Genomic DNA, 24,630 nt, shown 5'->3' on the forward strand with positions numbered 1-24,630 from the left:
ACCCTACTATGTGCGGGATACAGCGTGAAGTTATAAAAATATTTTACTAGGTCTGTTTCAGATAGACAAAGTGCAATGTTTGGTCTTTCCATTAAAAATATAATACCAAAATATGAATAGAATGTTGAGAACGGAGTATCTTAACACTAGGTTTTCTCTTTTTACTAACTTTATACGATGATGACGTGTATTTTTTATGGTATAGGGAAATAAATATAATATAATTTTCGATTATACAAATAGTACTATTATCATATATTACTTTAAAATATTTACATATTATGTATATAATAACCATTATTTTTGATAAAACTTGTTTAATATAGTTCCAGTTTGGTTATTCATTAGAATATAAGGAACGCTCATAATTTATGTGTGAAATAAAGCTATTTAATAATAGACTATTTTAAAATACCATTACCACATTTAAGTAACCAGCTTTACAATTATTATAAAAAAATAAAAATAGGTAGTAAAAGTAAGTTTTTAATTTTTATTAATTTCTTTATTTTTACTAATTTGAATTTCTGGATAATCATTTTTTTCATCTTGATTTTTACCTAAATCCCGGTAAATATCTTCTAACGACCTGGCTCTTGTTTCTGGTATTACTATTAAAACGTATGCTGCCATAAATATACAAATAATGCCGAAAAAGTAAAACGAAACGTGTATGCCGATTGATTTTGCAATTGGCTTAAAGAATAATAGCTGTAGGAAGTCCGATAAAGAAGAACCACACATGGCCATCGCTATAACGGTGCCTCGGTACTGAAAAGAGAAACAATATTTGTAAATACTATAATAAAAAAATATTAAGAATAATAAATTATTTCTATTAAAGAAATGCTAAGTGACAGGATTTTAATAAGTTTGATTTCTTCATGAAAACTTCTAAATTATTTTATTTTTTATTTGATAATATTTTTAGACATCGCTAGATTCACTAGCGATGACTAATAATATTATTGTGGTGTTCAATAATTCGAATATCTATTGAGCGAGCTATTGAATATATTTTTAAGCGAGGTCGTATGTATTTTCTCCTGCAAATGAAAACTTTATAATAAAAATAGTTTAAAACGCTATAATAAAAATAGTGTACCTTGAAAGAGAAGATTTCTCCAGACAGTACAACAGACACGGGTTGAAGACCAGAAGAATCACAGAAGATGCAGAGACATAACGTGAACAATGGTATCCACGATGGAGCGATAATACCATAGTCCCGCATCAAGAACCATGAAGCTAAGATGCCCATACTGAGGCCAGAAATCAATGAGGTTACGAAGAGAAGAGGCTGTTAAAATTTAAAGAAATATCGTAAAATGTAAAATATTTATGGTTAAGCTGTCTATGGTCGCGCCGTATATAGACCCTTACAGACAATTCATATTAGTTAAGCTGTAGATTTTTTTAATATATATGTAGAAACTCTAAAGTTACAAAAAAATGTGGTAATCTATCAATATACATCAAAAGACTGATCGAACTAATCCACGTGTTAAATTGCGACATATCCGTCTGATCTACCTTGTTTTCATCTTTACGCTATGTCCAGCACTGCACTGGATAGGCAGAGAGAACCTGGGAACTTAGAATTTCATTCCCATTAGTTAACAGGGAGTTGACAGGATTCCTCTGCCTACTCTGGTATGGGCATCACTTACAGCGTGAAGCTAAAAAAATAACTAAGTAAAAAGAAATTCAATACCTTCCTCCCAGATCTTTCCACAAGGCTAGAAGCTATAATCGATCCTACGACTTGTACTGCACCGAGCAGTATTGCCTGCTGGTTCGGTCTTAACGTAATACCTTCATCAGTGGAAGCAAAAGTGAAGATTTCACCCGCAAAATTTAAAACAGGTATGGCTCCACACACTTCTCTAGCTAATGTCGATATCATTGCTATTTGGAAGGCTTTGTACAAAATCTTGTCAGTAACTGAAATTATGATATTAATAATTTGAAAATAGTAGCCATCGTGAATGATTAATTCTATTTTTTAAGCTTCATGCTGTATTCCAAACCTAGTGTTAAATAACTCCTTTCTTACTTTTCGCCCAATTTTGGAGGCAATGCGCGATAAGTGACGGAAAACAATGCCACGCTGTGCAAGAGTATGGAAATGAAAATATTAAATATTTTATTATTCGAGTGGGAATCGAACCTACAACGTATCGCGTTTATTACCTGCTCCTGCATCACGACTGGCCTCGAATTAAAATATATTTTAAAATTAATAGTTACATTAAGAACAACTTACAAATAGTTTTGAGTAAGAATTGGTTAGCTTCATCATCCTTCTTTTGTTCTGTTATAATAACGTTTAAGACTTCTTGTACTTCCTTATCACCCTCAGGTTTACATCGAAGCCAAGTGATTGCTTTAGTTGCTTTCTGTGTTGCAGGAGATATTATACGATATTTAAATGTTTATAACAATCGTATTATAAATGAAATAAATAGTTATATCACAAAAATTATATGAGTCGCTAGACTGAATTATGATGTATATATACAAAATAAATAAAAAATCTTATTAAAATTTTAAATGTGAAAGTTTTTTACAATTTCACGCAAAAACTATTGAGTGAATTCCGATAAAACTTTACAATAAGATACCTTATACATCACAATAACGGATAATTTGGCTATATATCACAATAAGTTTAAGCGTGTAAACGTGTTTGGATCGCTGGTTTTTCTTAGCTTTATAATGCCATCCAAAAAAAAATTGACTGAATTCTTTGTTAATAAGACGGTTAACACAAATCATAGTTACATATAAATATCTGTTGAACAGTACCTCAATTTGTCCTGTCTTCACTAGATACGAGGGCGAGTCAGGCATGAAAATGAACACGGCCAAGTGAATAATTGGTACAGCCAGACATATCCAGAGAACTTGGTAGTAGTTCAAAAGATCTCCCAAAATATATATAAACAAATTACCAGTCGTGTGAAACAAAATTATCTGGAAACATATTATGTATGTATATGCATGCACGTTTATATAACAATTGTGAATCGAACTTTTTATCTGTATTAGACACACTTAAAGCAAGTTAAGTGGCGGAGATAAACGCTGCATGTTGCCTCGTTACCAGAGCGAAGAAATTAAAATATGAAATATTTAATTTTCTCAAGTAGAAATCTAAGCCACAATCTATCGCGTTCATAGTCACACGCTTGTGTCCGTGCGCTACATTGGCCTTTTTTTCTGTGTTTTTTATAAGCATATAGTATAGGTTTAGAAAAAAGAAGAGAATAAGTTCTCTGTAGATATACTTACAAAACATCCTAAAGCACCTCTTATTTTGTCATCGCTAATCTCCTTTGTATATATAGGACAGATAATGTAACACCCAGACATGGTGATGCCGACCAGAGCCCGCGCTAGGATCATGGCCCAAATGTCCAGGGAAACGAGCAATAAAGTCCAACTAACCTTGTTAAAAATATATTTTCAAATCAAAAAAAAAATAAAATAGTTTTAATTAAGATGACTTTTCTACTACTTTTGAATCGATAGAATCGTTATCACTGGTTAGAAAAGTGTCAGCATGAAAATCAAGAATATTTTCAAAAATAATATTTCTCTATGTACATTCTTTTACACGCATCACTAGAGTATTTCTACATTTTGAGTAATTTTCAGTCTGGTTTAACCTTTAAGTATGGACGTCGGGTCTCACAGACCCATCTAGGTCTACGAATTCTACAAATCGGCCACTTCTCGGTGACCTCCGCCACTGAGTCGCTCAGTACCTTTCGTATTAATGCCAAAATGAATGTAGATAGCAATGGTTGTGTCTCTGGGTCCAAAACACGTGAGTATTTAACTTTCTAAACGGGGCCTGGGTCTGTCAGACCCGACGTCCATGTTTCCCATACATAATGATTTGAAAACACCATATATTTTTATAATATTACAAAATATACTTTAATATTTTAATTGTATTATTTGTATTCAAATGTTTTTATTGTTATATATCATATATTATTTTGCATTGTTTGTCATATATTTTAGTAATATAAATATTATTTACCTAAAAAAAGATTCAATTTTTTTAGTTTTTATGATAAAATGGAAAAAAATGATCGACCAAGCACGTCAGGGACAAATATATCGGTACTTTATAATCAACATCAATCAAAAGAATTGGACGACGACATTTTATAAAGAAAATAACACTTTATCAAATAAAAAGACGCGTTTCGTATACTAAACTACTCTAAAAATTGAGAATGACTTTGACTCGCGTTTCGCGATCTGATCTATCATTTATTGAACATGAAGCTAAAAAAATAGTTTTGGGTTCTTGAAAAACATGTATACTTTGCCCCCAAGAGACGATGCACAGCATCTGTGAGAGGGCGCTGTATACTTCCCTTTGATTATCCAATGATTTTCACTTCCGGTTGCTGTCTTCGACCAATCAGCGATCGCCGGAAGTCACGTGGTCTCAGGTGGTAGGGCGCCGGAACGTATAATAGGCGACACTACGCTTCTTACCTCATAGCAGATTCTCACCAGGAGCCTTAAAATGATGCTGTGCATCGTCTCTCCACAATAATACAAGTTTTATTGTTATGTAAAACTTGTACTATTATTTGGGATGTGACGATGCACAGCATCTGTGAGAGACGTGTTTATAACTCCTGGTGACCACGCACGACGCTATGTGATCTAAATCAGAATGATTGTATAAACTGATTCTGATACATTCAGATAAATTGATCTGTAAAACCACAAAAAACATGAGTAACATTGTTTTATTTATAAGCAAATTGTTAATTGCTTAATTTTTTAATTCAATTAATAATCGCTCTGCCGGAAGCTGAGCCAAAATAATCTAACTTCAATTATTAGATTTACTTATAATTTGCATACAAACAAATTTTAAAAGATGATCCGCAACTCGCTGATAAGCCTGAGTAGGAAAGGAAGCTCGCATAACCGTCTAAATAATAAAGCTAGACGTGCTCACTTCTTTTGATAATAATTTAATAACCTGTTTATATAAGTATTCATTATTATTCATGAAGCCCTTGCGTAGCCTCACCTCTAAGTTACACAACAAAATTGTTACCTTTTGTAGCCCGTTTCCGGTGGTCTAGCTAGTTTCTTAATGTAGAACCTAGAAAAACATTTTTCTTAGGATGACACCACCGTCTCTAGAGCGTAATTTTCGACAGGTCACCTGTTTCACCAAAATATTTCTAAACGAAATATGATGTTAGAAGTACGAGCAGGATCGAAATGACAATGAAAATGTCGTCCGGTCTATTGGAAACCATCTCCGGCTCAGACAGCGGGTCGTAGATAGAACCGGCAACCAACTCCATACTTCCTTTTTTAACAACTATAATAAATTTATAGTAAGTAGACGCGTTCTAGAGTGGACACCACGCCTTGGCAAGCGTAATTAAAGACCGTCTTCCTGCTAGATGGGGTGACGATGTCCGCAAGGTGGCGGCAACGGCCGGATGCAGAGAGCCGAAGATAGAGCCCAGCGGCGCGCCATTGGAGAGGCCCACGTCCAGCAGTGGACGAGGACAGGCTGATGATGATGATGATGATGAAGTAGTTACCCAAGTTATACATATTTATAACACTAGAGTATTTAATAGAATGCTCTATAAAATATTATGTACTTAGCCCAATAATATATTCTTATACTGGTCAAACCTTTGAACGCATTTGTAAAATTTAAGACTTGATTTCATTATCACATACTTTGAGTCTTACAACTTCACAAAAGCATCAATGAATGCTTACCCGATCCGCAACCAGACCGACAATTCATGATATGAATTTCCTATCTTCTACTTACGTACAGTTTTGAAGCAAACTGTACTTGATATACGATGCGTTAGAAAATGTGAGTTTATGAGCTCATTAGTTTTTCAACAAAATTCAGGCCGACTAATGATTATATCATTCTTCGAAGTGTAATAAAGTTATAAGTAATTGATACTACTATACATTTACATATAAAGGTATCAATTATTATAAAATTTCAATTATCGCTTCTTAGCTGTATTTTAGAACTACAATAGTTCACTCTCTGAAATTCGCTTTTAGGAGCAACTTCACAGTGTCAAAATATACGATTTAAATACAGATGCACTCAATTTAAACGTCCGACTTCCCTGGACTTAATGATGTCGTAGACATCCAACATGCTCTCCGCCATATTGGAGTTGTGACTACGTGTATACCTCGCTAGCCAGGTTCAGTTTATGCAAAACTCATGGCAATATGCGGCGGAATATCTACGTTACGCACGTGGATATCGCCAAGGTATATATGTAACTACCTTTACACAGCCCTCATGTCACATGAAGACGATTATTTTCATTAGCTTTCCCCAGCTTTGGAACCAAAGTTACAAAAAACGAATGAAACTTCTTGATAGTCTTTTTGCAATATTATTGATTATCATACTTTATGGTATACAACAATTTAGTAATAAAAGGTTGTCTGTAATTCTCGCATTTCATATTTTGTCATATCTAACAACTTCAGTAATAAGTCGCTCAACTGGCGACTTTAATTTGGTCTTGATTTGCCTTCTGAATTATTTAGCTGCCTTCTTTTCCTCCTTCTCCTGCTTCTTACTCTTGCTAGATGCAAATTTTACTTTTTCCAAATACTAACATCAGTCGCCGTCGCATTTTCTAGCTTGATTCTTTTCTTCTAGATGGATTATAGATTTCTTCCACTACATCAGCTTCAATTCTGATGGCTACTCGAATGCACCACAGGGATGTACGGTATCTATTATATAGTACGTCAGCTATAAAATACTTTTGCCGCGGCACTCGCGGGGATGTGCACTCACTTGCACGAGGGTAATGCCAAATTAGCCCAAAGAAACTTTCGGCGACTTTTTATAATACTTGAACCCGCTATTTTAATCAGTTTTTTAATTTAGTTTTGACACATTGCTTCTTTTTATCCATTACTCAACCATCCATATCCTATTGGTTTGCTTTATCAGTTGTAGAACGTGAGTCGAACTATTTTCTATCCTTGCTTTCTCGAACCGCTTGAAAATTCTTATTGGATAAAGCCAGAGACGATATGGAGAATGCTCATTATTAAGTCGAAAAGAGTTTTCAGAGCCCCCAAACCATCTACACCCGTTTCCGATATACCCATAGGCAGCCTCCGTATTTCTTAACACCATGTATACAGGAAGATACGGTTACATTTAAATAAAATTATTAACAATCATGCAACACCCTTGTACTAAGTTCTGGGCTTGTGTTACCCGTCGGCGGGTTCTCACTCCATACTTCCGATATCCGGTATGCACTGATGCTTGACAATTGCTAATGTATAATTAAACGTGCTAGAGTTTCATACTCAACGCATGCTTCTCAATTTTTGATGCATGTACGGTTGACGAAGGTCTAACTGCTTCAAATAATCTTGGAAAAGGATTATTGGTGGCATGGAGGTAAATGGCTAGATGCATTCCCGCGATTAAACCGGGAAGGGCCTACGGAGCCCAAACCATCAGCCACTGCCTCCGATACGCTCAGAGGCAGCCTCCTTATAACTGCCCCCCTCCCGTACAATTGAGAGCATTAAAATAGTACCGAGCTTTTTTAAATTCTAATATACGGATAAATGCACTTTAAATAGTTGAACATACCTTATGTCAAGTAATAGCCCGAGTCCCTCTTAAGGCAACTAAGATAAGGTGACTGGCTAGAACTTTTGCCGAAGAGGCCATACAGAAGATCCCGTGATTGCTAAATACTATGGAGCCCATTGCTAAATGTTATGACGTTCACAGCGATGGCAGTAACCATGAATAAGCAGCAAATCCACAATTCTTTTATCCTCACTCCTCCAGGATTGAGAAAATGAACCTCCGATATTCCGTGTTTGAAACACTTTTCCTGCCAGGAGGCTTTGAAATTGTCTTCAAATCCTTGTGTCTAATTCTTCCGAGTATTCGCCTGCAATTGTCAAAAGAAGCAAAAAGAAAGTCCCACGCAGATTTATCCATTGTTATTTGTTAACTCGCTTAGGATACGCTCCCAGCGATTATAACATTTCAACAACGTTAGTAATTATCCTATTACAAATGTATCTAAAAATAGACAGACTTATATATGTCGCAGAATAAGGTGGTTGGGACCGGAGCTTGTTCCGATCCCATTTCTGATTGTCATCGACCGGTGTCACGTCAGAGTGACAGGCAACGCCATCTGGTTTTGACAACTGGCAACTATTAAATAATCCGCTTCCCTGATATATATGAGGAGAACAGAAATTTTTATATATTTGATAACTCGCTCAGGATACGCTCCTAACGAATTTATCGTATTTAAACGAAGGTAGTATATTAATGGATAATACAACTAAGTAAACTCGGTGAAAACCGATTTATTTAGTAAACTCCGTTTACATCGCATGACATTATGCCGAGAGCGTTAAACAAGCGATGAGTCCTCTTGCTTTTTGCAATGCCCGTTAGTTGAATAAAATTGGGCCATAACTGCTGAAAATCTGAGACATATACCTACACCTTATTGTAGGTTATAACACAGCCGTGTTCGGTAAGCTCAGAATCCACTACAGTATTGGTATATATAATACCAAGCAATAGAACAGTATTACATGCATGTAGAAACTTGTTACACAAGAGATTCAAATGACTCACCCGTTGTCCATTTTGTTACCTTTGAATTTCACAAAAGCAAATTCTCTTGATGAGGATGAACATCTTTGCTGGAGGCCTTTCCAGGAGTAGGCCCGATATAGAAATCCGGTTCACGATGTGAAGAAATTCCACCTCCAACACTACACTTACCACAGCACTTTCACTTTTAAACGATGTTACTCTAATGGGAAATAACGACGCTATGAGGTAAGAAGCGTAGTGTCGCCTATTATACGTTCCGGCGCCCTACCACCTGAGACCACGTGACTTCCGGCGATCGCTGATTGGTCGAAGACAGCAACCGGAAGTGAAAATCATTGGATAATCAAAGGGAAGTATACAGCGCCCTCTCACAGATGCTGTGCATCGTCACATCCCAAATAATACCTTATCTTGAGGTGTTGTCAAAATTTTTATTTTATAACATAAGATGTAATTTTTTTATTTTTTTTATTTGTTAGACTTTATATTTTGTTAAAAAAATATTTATTTTATTATCTGTCTTTTTTTATAGTATTATTTTCTTAAGAGTCATCCCATGTGGCCAAAGACTGAAATTGTGACTTTAAGTTACTTAAATCGTTGTGATGCGTAAACTTTAATAAAAAGCGATTTTATTTATATTGATTTTGCTTGATTTGAGGCTATTCATGTAAACTAAAACATAAAATTGTCTTCTTCCTTTAAAAAACAGACGGAATATGACCATTAAATACACTGGTCTGACAGACCCGACGTCCATATTTGTGTTATAAAAAAATCACGTCCATAGTTAAAGGTTAATAAAGCTACGTAGAAAAATGAAATAAATTTATAAATTAATTGAAAAAATTGACACAAACTACTTACTGCTCCTGCAAATGATACCAAAATTAAGCCTAATTTACGACCATATTTATCCACAAAGAAGGCAATAAATGTATTGGCTGGGACACATATTAAATATGGTACAGCTGCCATCCAAGACACCTAAAAATTTAAACGTAGGCGTTAAAAATTAAACAAAACTAATCTACAATAAAACTACATCACAATTTGTCTCTAAACTATTGACATCTATGAAATGGAATTCAAAACTTTTGAAAACAATGTACAAAACAATTTGCGAGTATTTATATTACAATTTTCTTTAACTCCACACTTTTTCTTGCTTAGCAGGGTATTCAGAAGGATCCTAACACTTCATAAAAATAAATCTTCTTAAAAATACCTCAGCATCAGTAAGAGGAACTCCTTTAGGTGAATCATTGGACTGTAGCAACAGAGACATCGGAGACATCCATCCTATACTCGCGCCGTAAGATATCACTGGGAGGTTTACTGCAACAAAGTTGTTAGTTCTGATAAATTTACTAAATCCTGCTACGTTAAATATTTTGAACGATTACAGAAATATTTCTCATATTCTAGATATACTTCATTAGTTTAATATTCTTAATATACTTCAATAATTTCATTAGTTTAATTTTTTTTATGTCAAAATGAATAATTGAAGCAACAATTATTTTTTATCAAATAAGAGAAGACAAAGCAAGTGTTTCTTTTAAATACTATGTATGTTACAACGAAATTTTAATGTTTTCAATCTTTGTAATGTCATAAAAAATAAGTCCGAATATTTTGGCAGCCTTATTATATAATTAAATTCGATATATATTGCTCGAGTGTAATAAAAAATTTAAATGTAAAATATCACGGAAACGGTAAAACTTCAGACCATTGAATAACCATGCAAAACAACCTCTATCGACTATTGCAGATTGTATTCAATTATCCTAAATATTAAAAAAGTTTCAGTTTTGTCTCGGTCGATACTTAGACTATAGCCCAAGCCCTAACATACACTTACTCAAAACAGCACATATTATTTGATTCACTTTACTTCCTTCACCGAACACTCCGCAAAATTTCATTTTTGTTTTTCACAATTTTTTACAATAGAAAAGAATACATCGCATATTTGCAACGTTTAATGATCTACTCGTATATAATAATGATTACAATGTTATTTACATTAATTAAGTTAGAATAATAAGATAATTAATTCTAGGTTCCTCATTAATTCTAGTAAAGGTTAATAGTTTATTTAAATAATTTTATACTACTTTTTTTGTTGTACCCACTTATCATTAATTTATTTTTCAAATTAATTTTACGGGGCCAGTCAGTGGCCCAGGGGCACCAGCGTGTGATTATGAATTCGATTCCCATTCGAGAAAATGAAATATTTAACACTATCATTTCCCTCAATATGGTAACATGGCAAAGGGCGGCGTTGAGCTCCGCCACTCTACTCGTTATGCCTCCTGAATTCAGCGAAAAATCGTACTGGAAGTGTCTTAATGCAAACTTAACACGAGGTGAAGCTAAAAAATCTAAAAATATTTTAATTTCTTAGCCTGTCGAGATGGAAAACGCTGTTGTATAACCTTTCTAGAGACTAATATCCTTTTCGTTTTGAGATTAGTTAATGATAGTGTTAAATGTTCAAACGAATGGTGTAAGAAACCGTTGTTACTCGTATCTGCACAAAAATATCACGTAATGTAAAATTTAGAAAGTTATAAATTAAATAATTAATTAATATTTTGAAATAGTGTTTTATTATATCTATAACTGTTAGTATTAGTATATAAAAAGTAGCTTGCCATCTTTAGCAATTTAGGGCAAGGCAATAAAGAGATACGACTAATCTATATTAATATCACAAAGCTGAATAAGTTGTTTACTTGAACGTGGTAATCTTAGGCCCGTAAGGTACTGGTTCAAATTGAAAAAGTTTGTTTTTTCACTTATCATGTTGTATCCCGTACACATAGTAGGGTAGGCAGTGGGAACCTGGGAACCTAGTGTTATGAAACTCAGTCATATCTAAAAACTGTAGGTATACTCGCATATTTGATCTTCTTTGGTATCTTATAATCCCTATGGATTATAACCACTCAACAACTCAACACCGTAGTAAAACGGAAAACATTGAAAAAAAAATTATGCTTGTTCCGCGCTCTCGCTTGCACGGTCTGCTCAGGTATTTGTCTCTGCTCAGGTATTTGTTACGACGACAATCTAATTACTTTATGAAATGCAGATATATAAAAAAATATTAATACATACATGTACTTACTCAGAATAGCACATAATATTTGATTCATTTGACTCCCATCACGGAATGTATACAAACTTTTCTTCTGGCCTGAAAAAAACATTTATAGATATATCTCGTTCTCCTTCTTTCAAACTGTGGCATGCCTGTTGAAAAATTCAAAATCTGGTGGCATAAATTCGGCTGTCGTCTTTGAGGCTTTCTTTTGTTGTCTTTTTTCAACTGAAGTAAAAGATTTTTTTGCCAAAAAGTCAGCTAAGACATACCATAAACCAAAATATTTAACATTAATTTCAACTTGATACCTCGAATGACAAATCCTATGAGACCCTCAAAGATTTTTACCTTTTGTACTTATTTTAATAGTCTGTTGATATACGAAACCCTAAAACATGCATAATGAAAGGTGCTGTTTCACTAAAATTATGTCCTGTATTACAAATCATGGAAATAAAATGGAGACTTATGAGAGATGGAGGGATGTTTTATAATAGGAAAACACGTACGCGGACGACGCAACAAAGGTTCACGAGACAAGTAGTCTTCGTCACGCATAATTATAAACAAACTGATTGTATTACTATAATGTATGAATCAAGTTAATATAGCTTATATCTTGAGCTGGATTGCGGAATTGTTTGAGTCGGTATCATAGTCCCGTGGGATTTCTTGGATGATATTTTTATTATCTTATATTTATTTTAAGGGTTCTGGCTTTGAGTTTCGCGACTCATCCGTATTTAATTGTCCCCATTATATCCACTGTCAAACACTATACAAATTTTAGTTTAAAGTTTTTACTATTTTATTTATCTTTTTTCTCTGAAACTGTTGTATTTAATGGCAACAGTATTTTTACCCCACGGGAAACCCGTAGTAAAAGCATCCTCTATCTTCCAGTGAAATTCCCATAAAAAATCAATTCCAGAGATTAGTCCGGATAAAGAGATAACCTTCAATTTTATTCCGAGTCAACACAGACCTTGTAATCTATATAATATACAATATATAGATGGGAGATCTCTATGGATGCCAAGTTCTATGTCATATCACTCTGCTTTTGTCAGTGAATTCGAGAACGGCCAATGCTAATCAAGTCTGAGAAATGTATGAAAACCATTGTATACAATATAAAATGTAAATCTTTGGCATATTTTTTTTTGGAAAAAACAAAGCAAACGAGCGGCCGGAGCACCTGGTAGTAGGTAAGTGAACACCAGGGGAGGTACAAGAAAATTTTGAATTTTGTAGTTCTATAAATCCTATTATTATAGGATAAATCCCATTTGGAAATAAGCTACACATCACTACTTGTTTATTTTGGTCCTGAGCTTTTATCTCGTTAGAGGTCGGAGTTCTCAGATTAAAACAATGCTCTTATTAACCTTTACAATTATTAATACATTGACACATATTTTATTCTAGAAAGTGAAGATGTATACCGCAATTAGAAGGGAACCTAGCGTTAAGACGAACGATTGCAAACAATTTTGGTAACGTCATGTGTTGAGTTGCGGAACTCTACGCTGTAATTCATCATGTTGCTACAGCGAAGAACAGATTTTTTTTTATTTTTTAAGTCCAGTTATATTAATCTATTCTATCTATATATATAAAAGGACTTGTCCTCACTGACTGAGGTAAGACGCACGCACAGCCGTAACCGCTGTGCGTAGAAACGTGGAATTTGGACAGATGTTCACTTTCGTAATCTGGACATCCACTAAGAAGGGATTTTGAAAAATTTTAACCCTAAAGGGGTGAAATAGGGGTTGAAAGTTTGTATGGAAAAAAATTAAATCGGCACCGATTCTTATAAAACGTGAAATTTAGATTTTTAAAAGTATTTAATTGAATACGTGTTTTATAGTTTTCTGGAATTCTCCCGCTAAGGGTGCAAATAAGGGGTTGAAAGTTTGTATAGATTTTTTTTAATCGGCACCAATTTTTATAAAATTTGAAATTCAGACCCTTAAAAGTATTTAATTGAACACATATTTCATGGTTTTCTAGAATTCTTCCCCTAAGGGTGCAAATAAGGGGTTAAAAGTTTGTATGGAAAAATTCTTAAATCGCCACTGATTTTTATAAAATTTAAAATTTAGACTCTTAAAAATATTTTATTGAACATGTGTTTCATGGTTTTCTAAAATTCACCCCCTAAGGATGCCAATAAGGGGTTGAAAGTTTGTATGGAAAAATCTTCAAATCGCCACCGATTTTTATAAAATTTGAAATTTAGACTCTTTCATTGAACACATGTTTCATGGTTTATTAGAATTTACCCCTAAATAAGCAAGCAAGCGAAGCTGTGCGCGTCCGCTAGTATAATATATTTTCAAATAAAGCGACACATGCATTCAATTGAGATAGTATTAATTTTATATCTTGTAAAATAATTTCCTAAATAAAGCTTTATGTTTTATTTGTTAAACATAAAAGTGATTACTGTACGTTATCTCTAGAAAATAGATATATGCTGTCGCTGACTTTTATTTAGAACATATATGATGCTCGCGAAAGGTCACGACGCGACGACCGTTCTGCTTCCGTATTTTAAAACTGTGACATCTTAAATATCCATGTCAGTGATATAGCGACTTTTTTACATTCTTCAGAAGTGCTATAGGCTAAATAGCATTACAGTGGATTTTGGTTTTAGATATATTTTATGACAAAAAAAGAGTATTGCAAGGTGATATTTAAACGTTTTTTATTTGACATACAAATTGAAACTGACGAGCGAAAGTTTAAGTTTAAGTTTACATCAAAAATTTGGGTTTTGTACCATGTTGGACGTATTTTTTTTGAGAAAATGTAAAATTAAAATAATTCAACGGTCTGTTCTGGCCGTAAGCCTAGGCTGATGTCTCGCGGGGGGCGCCCTTGCCGCGGACGAGGTCCTCTCAAGCAGCCACGTAGAGTTTGCATTTTGTCAGGGGCAGAGTACCTATATTCTCTTCAGCCGGTATCGCTATACAGCATTAAGTCAAGTTAGAGAAGAAATACTGGTTAGTATATATCCCTAATCGTAAAGGAAGGTCTTTTACATCGTTGTCGTTTTAATTCTTTGGCGACGTGGTTTTCCTTTGTTTTATTTAGTGAAAATTGGTTATTTGTTTCCCGATTTGGTCTGAATTATGAAAACAAGTTGTTGACGATTGAAGATATCAATTATATAACCAATATATTGGTAAAATAAAAGTATTATAGGTAAGCAGGCGAAGCCACAAGCGGTCCGCTAGGTGTAAATAAAACATAAGTTTTAATTCAAAATATCTATAATAAATGCATCAGTTATTATCAAAAATCTTAATAAAATTATCAATCGCTAGCCTATAGGATATATTTTACGGCATGTGTTCTTATCAATTACAATATTAACTAGCTCTATCTCTTTTTCTTCACATAATAAAGAAAGAGACGCCATCATATACATATACCCATCTGTTTAATAAATTATTATTAACTCATCTTATAGTCTATTTAAAATATTAAACTAATAAAATTGTCTACAGAACAGTCTTTAAGCACAACGATTTTAATGACCAAGATAGTGCAGTGGCACTGCACATGTAAGGAGTGTGGGTTCAATTTCCATTCGGCTCAATTTTTCTTTTTAAAAAAGTGTGTTTTTCTAAAAAATATAAGGCAATAAGCAACGTTATACATTGCCAATTAAACCACGATATCTTCTTCACACTCGGATCTCTCTAGCTATTATTATTACATATTTACTTGATTGAATTCTTTCTTTTCTTTTTTCGTCTGTAAATCATAATAAATGTCTTCTAATTTCCTATTTTTAGTTTCAGGTACAACAAATATAACGTACAATGATGTTAAGAGGCACATTGCTCCAAAAAAGTAAAAGGCGACATACACGCCTATAGATTTTGACAACGGCTTAAAGAATAGAAGTTGAAAGAAGTCTGCAAAGGAGGCTACTGCCATTGTAGTTGCCAATACTGTTCCTCGATACTGAAAATATAATATAATAGTGTTATTGAAATTATTATAAAACTTATTAATGTTGTTAAAGTAGGTATTTGTTTGTTATATTTTGTAAATACTATCTTGAATACATAGTAAGGTATGATAGGTATATCTTCTTATTTTTTAGCTTCACGCTGTATCCCACAAACAGCAGGGTAGGTAGAGGGAACCTAGTTTTTAGACATTCCGTTCTTATTATACTTAAAATAATAAAGTAAAGTTCGTTCGTTTTACTGGACTTACAGTTGCAGGAGTTGACATAAATACTCTAAGCCCGAATTATAAATGGCTCTCTCAATATGTCTCATTCATAGATATGTAATTTATGAATGAAACCGGCGTAAAGGCGATACCTAAAAAGTACTTGTATGTTGCTCCTTAAAAACAAAGTGGACTTCGTAAAATATATTTCGAAATCCTATATTCACTTGCCACAATGTGATATAAAAGGTTAAATGGGAAAATCTTTATCCATAACAAAAATGTCTTGAGTGCATAAATAAAAAAAAACTTAATAAATATATATTAGGTAATATGAGAGACAAGAATCTATGTATTTTTTTAAATTTACCTTAAAAGAGAATGTTTCACCAGCTATGACAACAGCTATCGGCATCAGTCCCGAAGCGTCACAGAACACACAAATGCACAATGTAAGTACGGGAACCCACGCCGGTACCGATATGTTGAAGTCGGTGAGAAGGAACCACGTGGCCAAAACGCACATACTGACTCCCGATATTATGCATGTTATAAAGAGGAGAGGCTGTAACAAAATTATATAGCGTTATATATTAAGAACAATTTATTAAAATTATTATTTTTATTACAATTAAAAATCTAACATAGATATTTTAGAATTTTGCATTTTATTTTATGCCTATGTTATTTCAATAAAAAAACAATAAAAACTTACCCTTCTCCCGCATCTATCAACAATACCAGACGCCGTGGTAGCACCACATAACTGCACCACTCCGAGCACCATAGCTTGTTGGTTTGGACTGAGAACCAATCCTGTGACCTCCGACGCTGAACTGAATATATCACCAGCGAAGTTTAACACCGGAACCACGCCACATAGCTCTCTAGCCAACGCTGCTATTAGTGATATTTGAAATGCTCTAAACAATAACTTTTCTGTTACTGAAAAAAAAATGTGTTATTCTATAGCGAGGAATATTTTTCGGAAAACAAAAATTAACGTGGCCGGACTTTCTTAAATCTAAGATAAGTTTAAATTATGAAAACCTTTTATTTTAGTTTATTCTAAAAAAAATATTTGGAAAAATAATCATATTATCATAATTCATATCATATTTTCTGATAAAATATCAAAACAAAGATTTTTAAGATTTTAAACTGTTTGTCTGTGTGTTTGCTTACGTTAATCTGTAAAACGGCTTAACCGATTTTAATACAGTTTTCACAGTTTTATTTTGGCAACTTTCCCGTAACATTTAACATATAGAAATTTAACGTATACTTAGAATATAACACTTCACATATTTTTTTATATTACTTACAAACTGTTTTCAACAAAAAGAAATCTTTTCGTTCATCATTCCGTTGCTCTTTTCTGTGGAAATCAATTTCTTCTTGAACTTTATGATCGTACTCACGCCGACAACGGAGCCAAACCAATGCCTTTGCTGCGTCCTGTAAATTAAATGTATATATGTATATAAAGCTATCCAGAAGTCCTATTATATAAATAACTGGAGCCTGCTTGGCTCACTAACTTTCCACATTTTTTATAGCTTCACGCTGCAATTAATTAGAGGTAACGTAATGTTAAGACAATTCCGTTCCCATTGTGAGTTGTTGTTAAATTAATAATCATTATTTATTTTGGCGTAAAAAAATATTCCATATATTTACCTCAGTTTTACCATTTTTAATAAGATACGAAGGAGATTCGGGCATTGTTAGAAATATGATAAAATGTAACACAGGCACGGCCAGAAACAATATCAAATTCGTTTGGTAACTCAACAGATCTCCTATAATGTAAGCCGATAGACTGCCAATTGTGAAAAACAGTGCACCCTGAAAAATTAAACAAAAAACATGAAAATTATCTACAGTCTATATGAATATTATAAAGTTGAAGTTGTGAGTTCAATTCCCACTCGAGAATTCGATTCCCATACTAAGATTTGCTCTGGTAACGAGACAACGCGCAGCGTTGTGTTCCACCACTCAATATGCGGCGCTTTCAGAATTTGGTGGAAAGTGGGGAATGGAGGAGTCTTAATGGAAACATCATAACACTGGATTCCCAGGTTCCCTCTGCCTAATCTGCTGCGTGCACGATACAGCGTGAAGTTTGTTTGGCGGAAAACGAAAATTTCAGGTTAGTTATTAGTTCGAATCAAAACAAAACTATTGCTGATGGATAGACCTTTTAACACTAACTAAAAAATGTGTCATATCTAGTACAAAATTCTTAGTTACTAAAATTTTTTTTCGTTGTATTCCGCACATAGCGGGGTCGACAGAGGAAACCCGACTGAGTTGGCACCGCCTGTCAATTAAAATAATAATACTATCAAACTAACGTCAACCTTTTTTTTAATTCCCTTATGTACTGCCCTAGATTCTTGCAGAATGAGCTGACAGTATCGTACTCTCTGGTATGGTAGGCTTGGGATTTCAAAGTTTTTAATAAACTGTGAGTGTATATTTTAAGTAATGAATAAAAAACTGTCACAGCTTATTTCCAAAATATACACCAATAGTTTTGTACAAAAAATTCTCACCCAACACCCTAAAGACCCCCGAATATTATCTTCGCTTATCTCTTTTATATAAGTTGGACAAGTGACGCAGCTGCCCGCCATCACGATTCCCACTAGTATTCTAGCCGTGATGAATACCCATATGTTCATTGAGGATAGTTTTAGTAACCAAACCATCTGAAAATTAAATAATTTTATTCTTACACACAAAATATAAGAAAAACCGGACAAGCGCGAGTGGGGCTCGCCCACCGAGGGGGTGGTAGAGGGGGTGACAAGTTTCATGAAAAAAACAAGTGGGTCAAATTTTGTTTCTTAGATATTATGTCATATTTATAATTAAAATAAATCTTAAGTCTCTTACCGCATTTATTGCGCTCATAAACAGCAAAGCGAACTTTCGCCCGTACCGATCTCCTAGCAGAGCCACGAGGTACGTCGCCGGAACACATACTAAATACGGCAGTGATGCCATCCATGATATCTAAAACATAATGTTATAGGTGTGTTTTTAACTGGAAACTTAGAAGTAGTGTTAATACACTCCCTTCCTACTAAGACGCTTCCGTTCCCCACTATCCGCCAATTCTGGAGACATTGCCTGTTGTGTGGCGGAAAACGCCGCGCGTTGTTTCGTTACGAGAGCGAGGAACAACTGTATTTATCAATAGCTTAATTTTAGTGTGGAGCTTAGCTAAATACGCAATAATTCGATAATTGGGTGGAAAGAGGAGAACGGGACGTCGTAGCATTAGGTTCCCTCTGGCTACCCTGTTGTACACACACAGGCACACCGCATAAAGTTAAAAAATACAAAACATTTTTTTAAAAAAATCTGTGAATCAAATATAAGGAAAGTCTGTGGTATATCAAATCAGTTATATCGAAGCGACTATGACGTAATTAAAAATTCATGTTCATTGAAACTATATTTTATCGTTGTTCGGTTGCGAGTTGTGATTGAAAGATTGTGAGTTGAAATGTTACCAAGAATATCATAATAGTTTTTTCTTAAAGTAACTTAACATTTTTTTCTTAGGAGGGTAGACACAGAGAATCTAGAGTTAGTGTCTTAACACCTTCCACATTTTGCTTAATTTTCGAAACATTGCGGTTACTGATCAATCACTTTTTCTACCAAAGCGGGGTAATTAATATAATTTAAAATGTAACCTTTCCCCTGAGGGGGAATTTAATTCGAAACCCCCTTTAAATACGCTGCTATTCCCATTGTGCCACGACGGCCTTGGTATGGTACTGTGAATGTGGTGTGATGAATAGTTCATACTTCTACATCGGACAGAGGCACTCCTTTGGGTGATCTATTCGACTGCAGCAGGAGGGTCATGGGCGACATCCATCCTATGCACGCTCCGTAGCTGTAGATCGGTATGCAAACTGAAAACGAAATTTTCATATTTTAAATTATTAGGCTCATAATACGTAATACAATTACACATTTTTTTTTAATTTCACGCTTTTTGGTTCATTTTCAACATAGAGTAGATTACGTAGAGGGAACCTACAATAGGTTCCCTCTACATAACCTGCAAGACACTCTATTTCTCTTTACACCTAATTTTCGAGACATTGTGTGATAAGCAGAACTCAGCGCTACCTTTGAATTGATGCTATTGCAAAGCAATGAAAAGAATTAGTTCCCCCGAGTCGGAACCACAATCGTCGCGTTTACAATTTGATGCTGACCGCTGCGCTACGACGGCATCATCTCTCTCTAAATACAGGTATACAAAAATATTCAAATATAAATATATAATACTTACTCAGAAACGCACATAATATTTGATTCACTTGACTCCCTTCCCGAAATATATAGAAAATTTTCTTCATGCCTGGAAAAAATACTTATGTATATCGTTCTCTCAAACGTGAAATTGTGTACTGAAAGTCGATTTTAAACGTTATTTTATTTATTTTTTATTGTTACGAGCTGTGTATGCCGATAACGCTAATGAGGCAATGTTTTCGTACACGTCGGACATCGATACTAAATCGATTATTTTCAAGTTATAATTATTGTCATTTGGTTAATTGATTAATTAATTAAATATAATAACATTAATTATTATATTTTAAGCGCGGCGTGCAGTTCCGCCACTTAACACACGATATTTGGAAAACTCTCATTTTCTGCAATGTGTTTCTTAACTCTAGGTAAAGGTAACGGAGTGTCTTAACTCTAAGGACTTTCTGCCCACCTCACTATACATGTATGGGCTACGACGTGAAAAATTGTTCATTGTTTTAAATAGAATTAACAGCACATTTAGGCTTTTTAATTTATTTTTAGGATTCTGTATGTCAAAAGAAAAAAAGCCCTTATGGTGTCACTTTGTTGTCCGTCTGTTACGCCCATTTCAGTTTCAAAGAATTACCTCTAGTGCTTAGAGTGTAACATGCTTGTAACTCTTATGTACTACAAGTTGAACACTTCAAGATATATCTTGATAATAATTAATAGAGTGTTTTAACACTAAGTTCCCCAGGTTCCCTCTCACTACCCTGAGCTACATGGGGAGGTTAAAAAGGTAAAGCTAAGAAGAAGAAGAATCCATGTGTTAAGATCCTCCGTTCCCCGTTTTTTAAAGAATTTTCAAGAAAACATCAATCTCACACGCAATAAAAATATTTTTTATCATATTACATTATTAATTTTATTTTATAACAACTTACTTCACATATGACTTCTTGTGCATTTAGTTCCTCATGTATGCTCTATGCAGTAATACCGAATAAGTAAGAAAACGTGCTGAATCATTTTCAGAAATTGTCCAGTTTTCAGACATTACGTACAAAATTAATAAACATATATAGATTTATAAGTACAATAAGAAAGATATACAATAAAATAAAAGATAATTATTTTTTAAGCCGACTTTTGAAAGTAAAGGAGGTTATCAGTAATCGAGGTTTCGACTGTATTTTTTCACGTTTGTATTTTTTATACCTCAGAACTTTTGACTGGGTGAACCGATATTGATGATTTTTTTTTATTATAAAGTCAGTGCGTTATAGTAAGTTTGCGTTAGTAAGTTTGCCCGTGAAATGAAATGCCCGTTTGGGTAAAGTTTTTGCCTGTGTGGCCCCATTTTATTTTGGTCCATTTCTGACAATGGAATCTATGAGAAAATTACATAAATATTAAATTTGCATTAGGTATTTGCGTGACAAATAAACGAAAAAAACAATATCACGCCAACCGATTCCGATGATTCAAACTATCCTTGAAGTGCATTTTTACAATATAAAAGAATAATTTAAATCAGTAGGGACGATATTGAATGCAATACAAATTTAAGACTTATGTGATTTTCTCATGGATGCCTTTGTCAGAAATAAGCCAAACTAAAATATGACCACACGGGAAGCATTAGTTAATAAAAAACAAAAGTTCCGAGGTAATAAAATATATATATATATATATATATATGTATATATATATAATCGAATTGATAACCTTCTTCTATTACAAAAGTCGGTAAAAGAAAACACAGTCTGTATGAAGAGCCATTACGGTACGTCTGTCTAAGATTACTAAATTAGAAAATAATGATATATTATTAGACGAGAATAAGTAACTGAGGCCACTCGTGATCATGACGCAGGGGCACAAGCGTGAGATGCAAGGGGCACACGTGACTGATTGTGGGTTCGATTCCCACTTGAGGAAATAATCCGAGCCCTGGTAAGGAGGCACTCAACACGCAATGGCTGTAGAATCCAACGGAAAGTGGGGAACGAAAGTATCTTAATGGGAACGGAGTGTTTTAACACTAGGTTTCCAGGTTCCCTCTCCCTACTCTACTGTATGCAGAATACAGCGAGAAGCTGAAAAATAAGTAATTCTAAGAGACTAAGAAGTAATGTTGAATTGAGGGTAAGATTTACAAACTATAAAACAATGACCTTATTACCAATTATAAAATGCTAGCTTTTCGATTGTTGCTTTGCTCAATTACTATTTTTCATAGTTTTTTAACTTCATACTGTGTACACATATAGCCGGGTCTGATATAGAGGGAACCTGGGAACCTAATACTAAAGACACTCCATTCCCGTTTAGACACTTTCGTTCTCAGCTCTCCGTCGTGTTGTGTTGCGGAAATAAACGCTTTGTTTTGCTTTCTGACATAACTTTGTGTAACTTTAACTATTTAAGCAACGTCTCTCCTGATTTTGCAGTATTCTTTATTGTTACTCAACATTTGCTGGCAGTGATGTATTCGAGCCAAAATCTTGCCTCGACATTTAACATAGTCGTTCGAATCAGTAGTTCCTAAAGTTTCTGCGTTTCACCAAACAAACTCTTTAGCTTTATAATATTACAGTATATATTATTATGAATCTATACTAATAAATAATATTACCTTTAAAAGATTAAAATTTAAAACAATTACAAAGAAAACGCGTAAAAGCTACAATCATGTAGTCCACGCAGGTGAATCCACGAATAAACATTAGTTATATAATATTATGTATTTTCTTACTTTAGCCTGCCTGCTGTCTTCCAAAATTCTTATTTATAATGAGAATGTGTACAAAATAATATTTTTACTGTATAATATTGTTCACAAACCACTTGCACTGTCACCACTGAGAAACTATGCGTAGTAATGTTAGATCAATAACTTGTATTAATAATATCTATTATTTTTTTAGTATACCCGCTTTATAAAAAAATATTCGAGGACATAGAGGGAACGTCACATTGGTCATAGACTCAATCCCTATACGACAGAATCATTGTGTTTTATTACCTTACCAAACTGTATCCCGCACATAGCAGGATTGGCAGGGGGAAGACACTTCTATTCCCCAATTTTTGCCGACTTTTGGAGGCATTGCGTAGTGAGTGGCGGAACTCAACGCCGCGCTGTTAAAACATCAATCGCGTTTATTATAAAACAATGGACTTTTGCGCCACAACCGCTTCATATTTATATACTTATGTTGCTAAATATTTTAGTTTTCTAAATACTAACCTAAAAAAATCAAGTTGATTAAAAACGAAACAGTAACACTCGCACCTTAAAGATAAATCCAATAACATAATTGTATTTCATCACCATTTATAAAAAATTGTTTACTGGTTTATCAGTTCCAAGGGAACGAAGAAACTGACATACTTACGCACTAAAACATAACCGCCTGGGTTTTCCTGCAATCGGGTAAACAAATAATAAATGTATAATTTATTTGACCAACTCTAAGATAATTAATCACCTATGTTAAATTATATTAAATTTGTATAATAATAATAATAAGCTTTATTTCAATTCCATACAGATTACAGTGATATATTTATATTTATAAAAAATTTATTCAATGACATATATTTAGTTTTAATAAGTTGTATTACTATTTAATTTATAGATTCTTATATTTAATTTCATTTTAAATTACACATTATATTAATTATTTGTTAATTGTTTGGACTCCTTTCGGGTAAATTTGTATACATATGTATAATATTTTTACTATTTCTTAAAAAAAATAAAGATTTTATTATCTCTTAGAACCTTTTTATCAGTTGACATTATACAACAATGATAATACCAGCCCATTATACAACAATAGTAATATAAAACCATATTAAAAATATTGAAAATATTTAAATTTCTCGCTCTGGTAGCTAGGCAAAACGCGGCGTCTAGTTGTGTCACTCAACACGCAGTGCCTCCAGAATTCGGCGGAAAATAGAGAGAAAGTGCCTTAATGAGAACTTAGTACTGGTTCCCATCCTCCCTCTGCCTATCCTGCAATGTGTGGAATACAGCGTGAAAATTTAAATTCGTAAATATGTTAGCCTTCTGTTGACTTGTTTAAAATTTGCACAATAATTCTTTCTTTTCTTTCGTTATATTTTTATTCTTAGCATTACGTTTTATTAAGCATATGAGTATAAATATGCTATTGTTTTAATACACACTCAGAGGCAACCTAATGGTAACAAACCCCTCACTTTCGGCCCAATTTTCGAGACATTACTTCATGAAAGACGTAACTCAGCACAGCGCTTCGTATTTGAGAATATGAATATGAAATGAAAATAAATTTAGTCATACGCTGTGCCTTTGCACCAC

The 24,630-nt window shown here is 33.9% G+C and overlaps 2 protein-coding genes across 4 annotated transcripts; both read right to left on the reverse strand.

The window, feature by feature from the left end:
• Positions 1–471: 471 nt before the first annotated feature.
• On the reverse strand, positions 472–12,371 carry LOC146533308 (facilitated trehalose transporter Tret1-like). 3 transcript variants are annotated; one of them, XM_085194432.1, is made up of 10 exons: positions 12,296–12,370; positions 11,811–11,879; positions 9,897–10,006; positions 9,536–9,655; positions 3,295–3,450; positions 2,809–2,976; positions 2,267–2,399; positions 1,715–1,944; positions 1,106–1,300; positions 472–771 (listed from the first exon to the last, which is right to left on the reverse strand). In XM_085194432.1, the coding sequence occupies exons 1-10, from the start codon at positions 12,342–12,344 to the stop codon at positions 487–489; spliced, it is 1,515 nt and encodes a 504-aa protein (XP_085050558.1). In that variant the 5' UTR covers positions 12,345–12,370; the 3' UTR covers positions 472–486. The 3 variants fall into 3 exon arrangements, with proteins under 3 accessions (XP_085050558.1, XP_085050560.1, XP_085050559.1); XM_085194434.1 differs by lacking the exon at positions 3,295–3,450 and having other exon boundaries at positions 12,296–12,371; XM_085194433.1 differs by lacking the exons at positions 11,811–11,879; positions 12,296–12,370 and adding an exon at positions 10,536–10,689.
• A 2,687-nt stretch (positions 12,372–15,058) lies between these two features.
• Positions 15,059–23,201, reverse strand: LOC146533309 (facilitated trehalose transporter Tret1-like). The gene is made up of 10 exons (XM_085194960.1): positions 23,035–23,201; positions 20,311–20,379; positions 19,815–19,924; positions 18,891–19,010; positions 18,548–18,703; positions 17,667–17,834; positions 17,312–17,444; positions 16,702–16,931; positions 16,357–16,551; positions 15,059–15,770 (listed from the first exon to the last, which is right to left on the reverse strand). The coding sequence occupies exons 2-10, from the start codon at positions 20,375–20,377 to the stop codon at positions 15,516–15,518; spliced, it is 1,434 nt and encodes a 477-aa protein (XP_085051086.1). The 5' UTR covers positions 20,378–20,379; positions 23,035–23,201; the 3' UTR covers positions 15,059–15,515.
• Positions 23,202–24,630: the final 1,429 nt, after the last annotated feature.

This window comes from Heliconius melpomene, chromosome 12 (assembly GCF_056956725.1).
Source record: "Heliconius melpomene rosina isolate 202511_hmr_F chromosome 12, ASM5695672v1, whole genome shotgun sequence".
Taxonomy (NCBI): Eukaryota; Metazoa; Arthropoda; class Insecta; order Lepidoptera; family Nymphalidae; genus Heliconius; species Heliconius melpomene.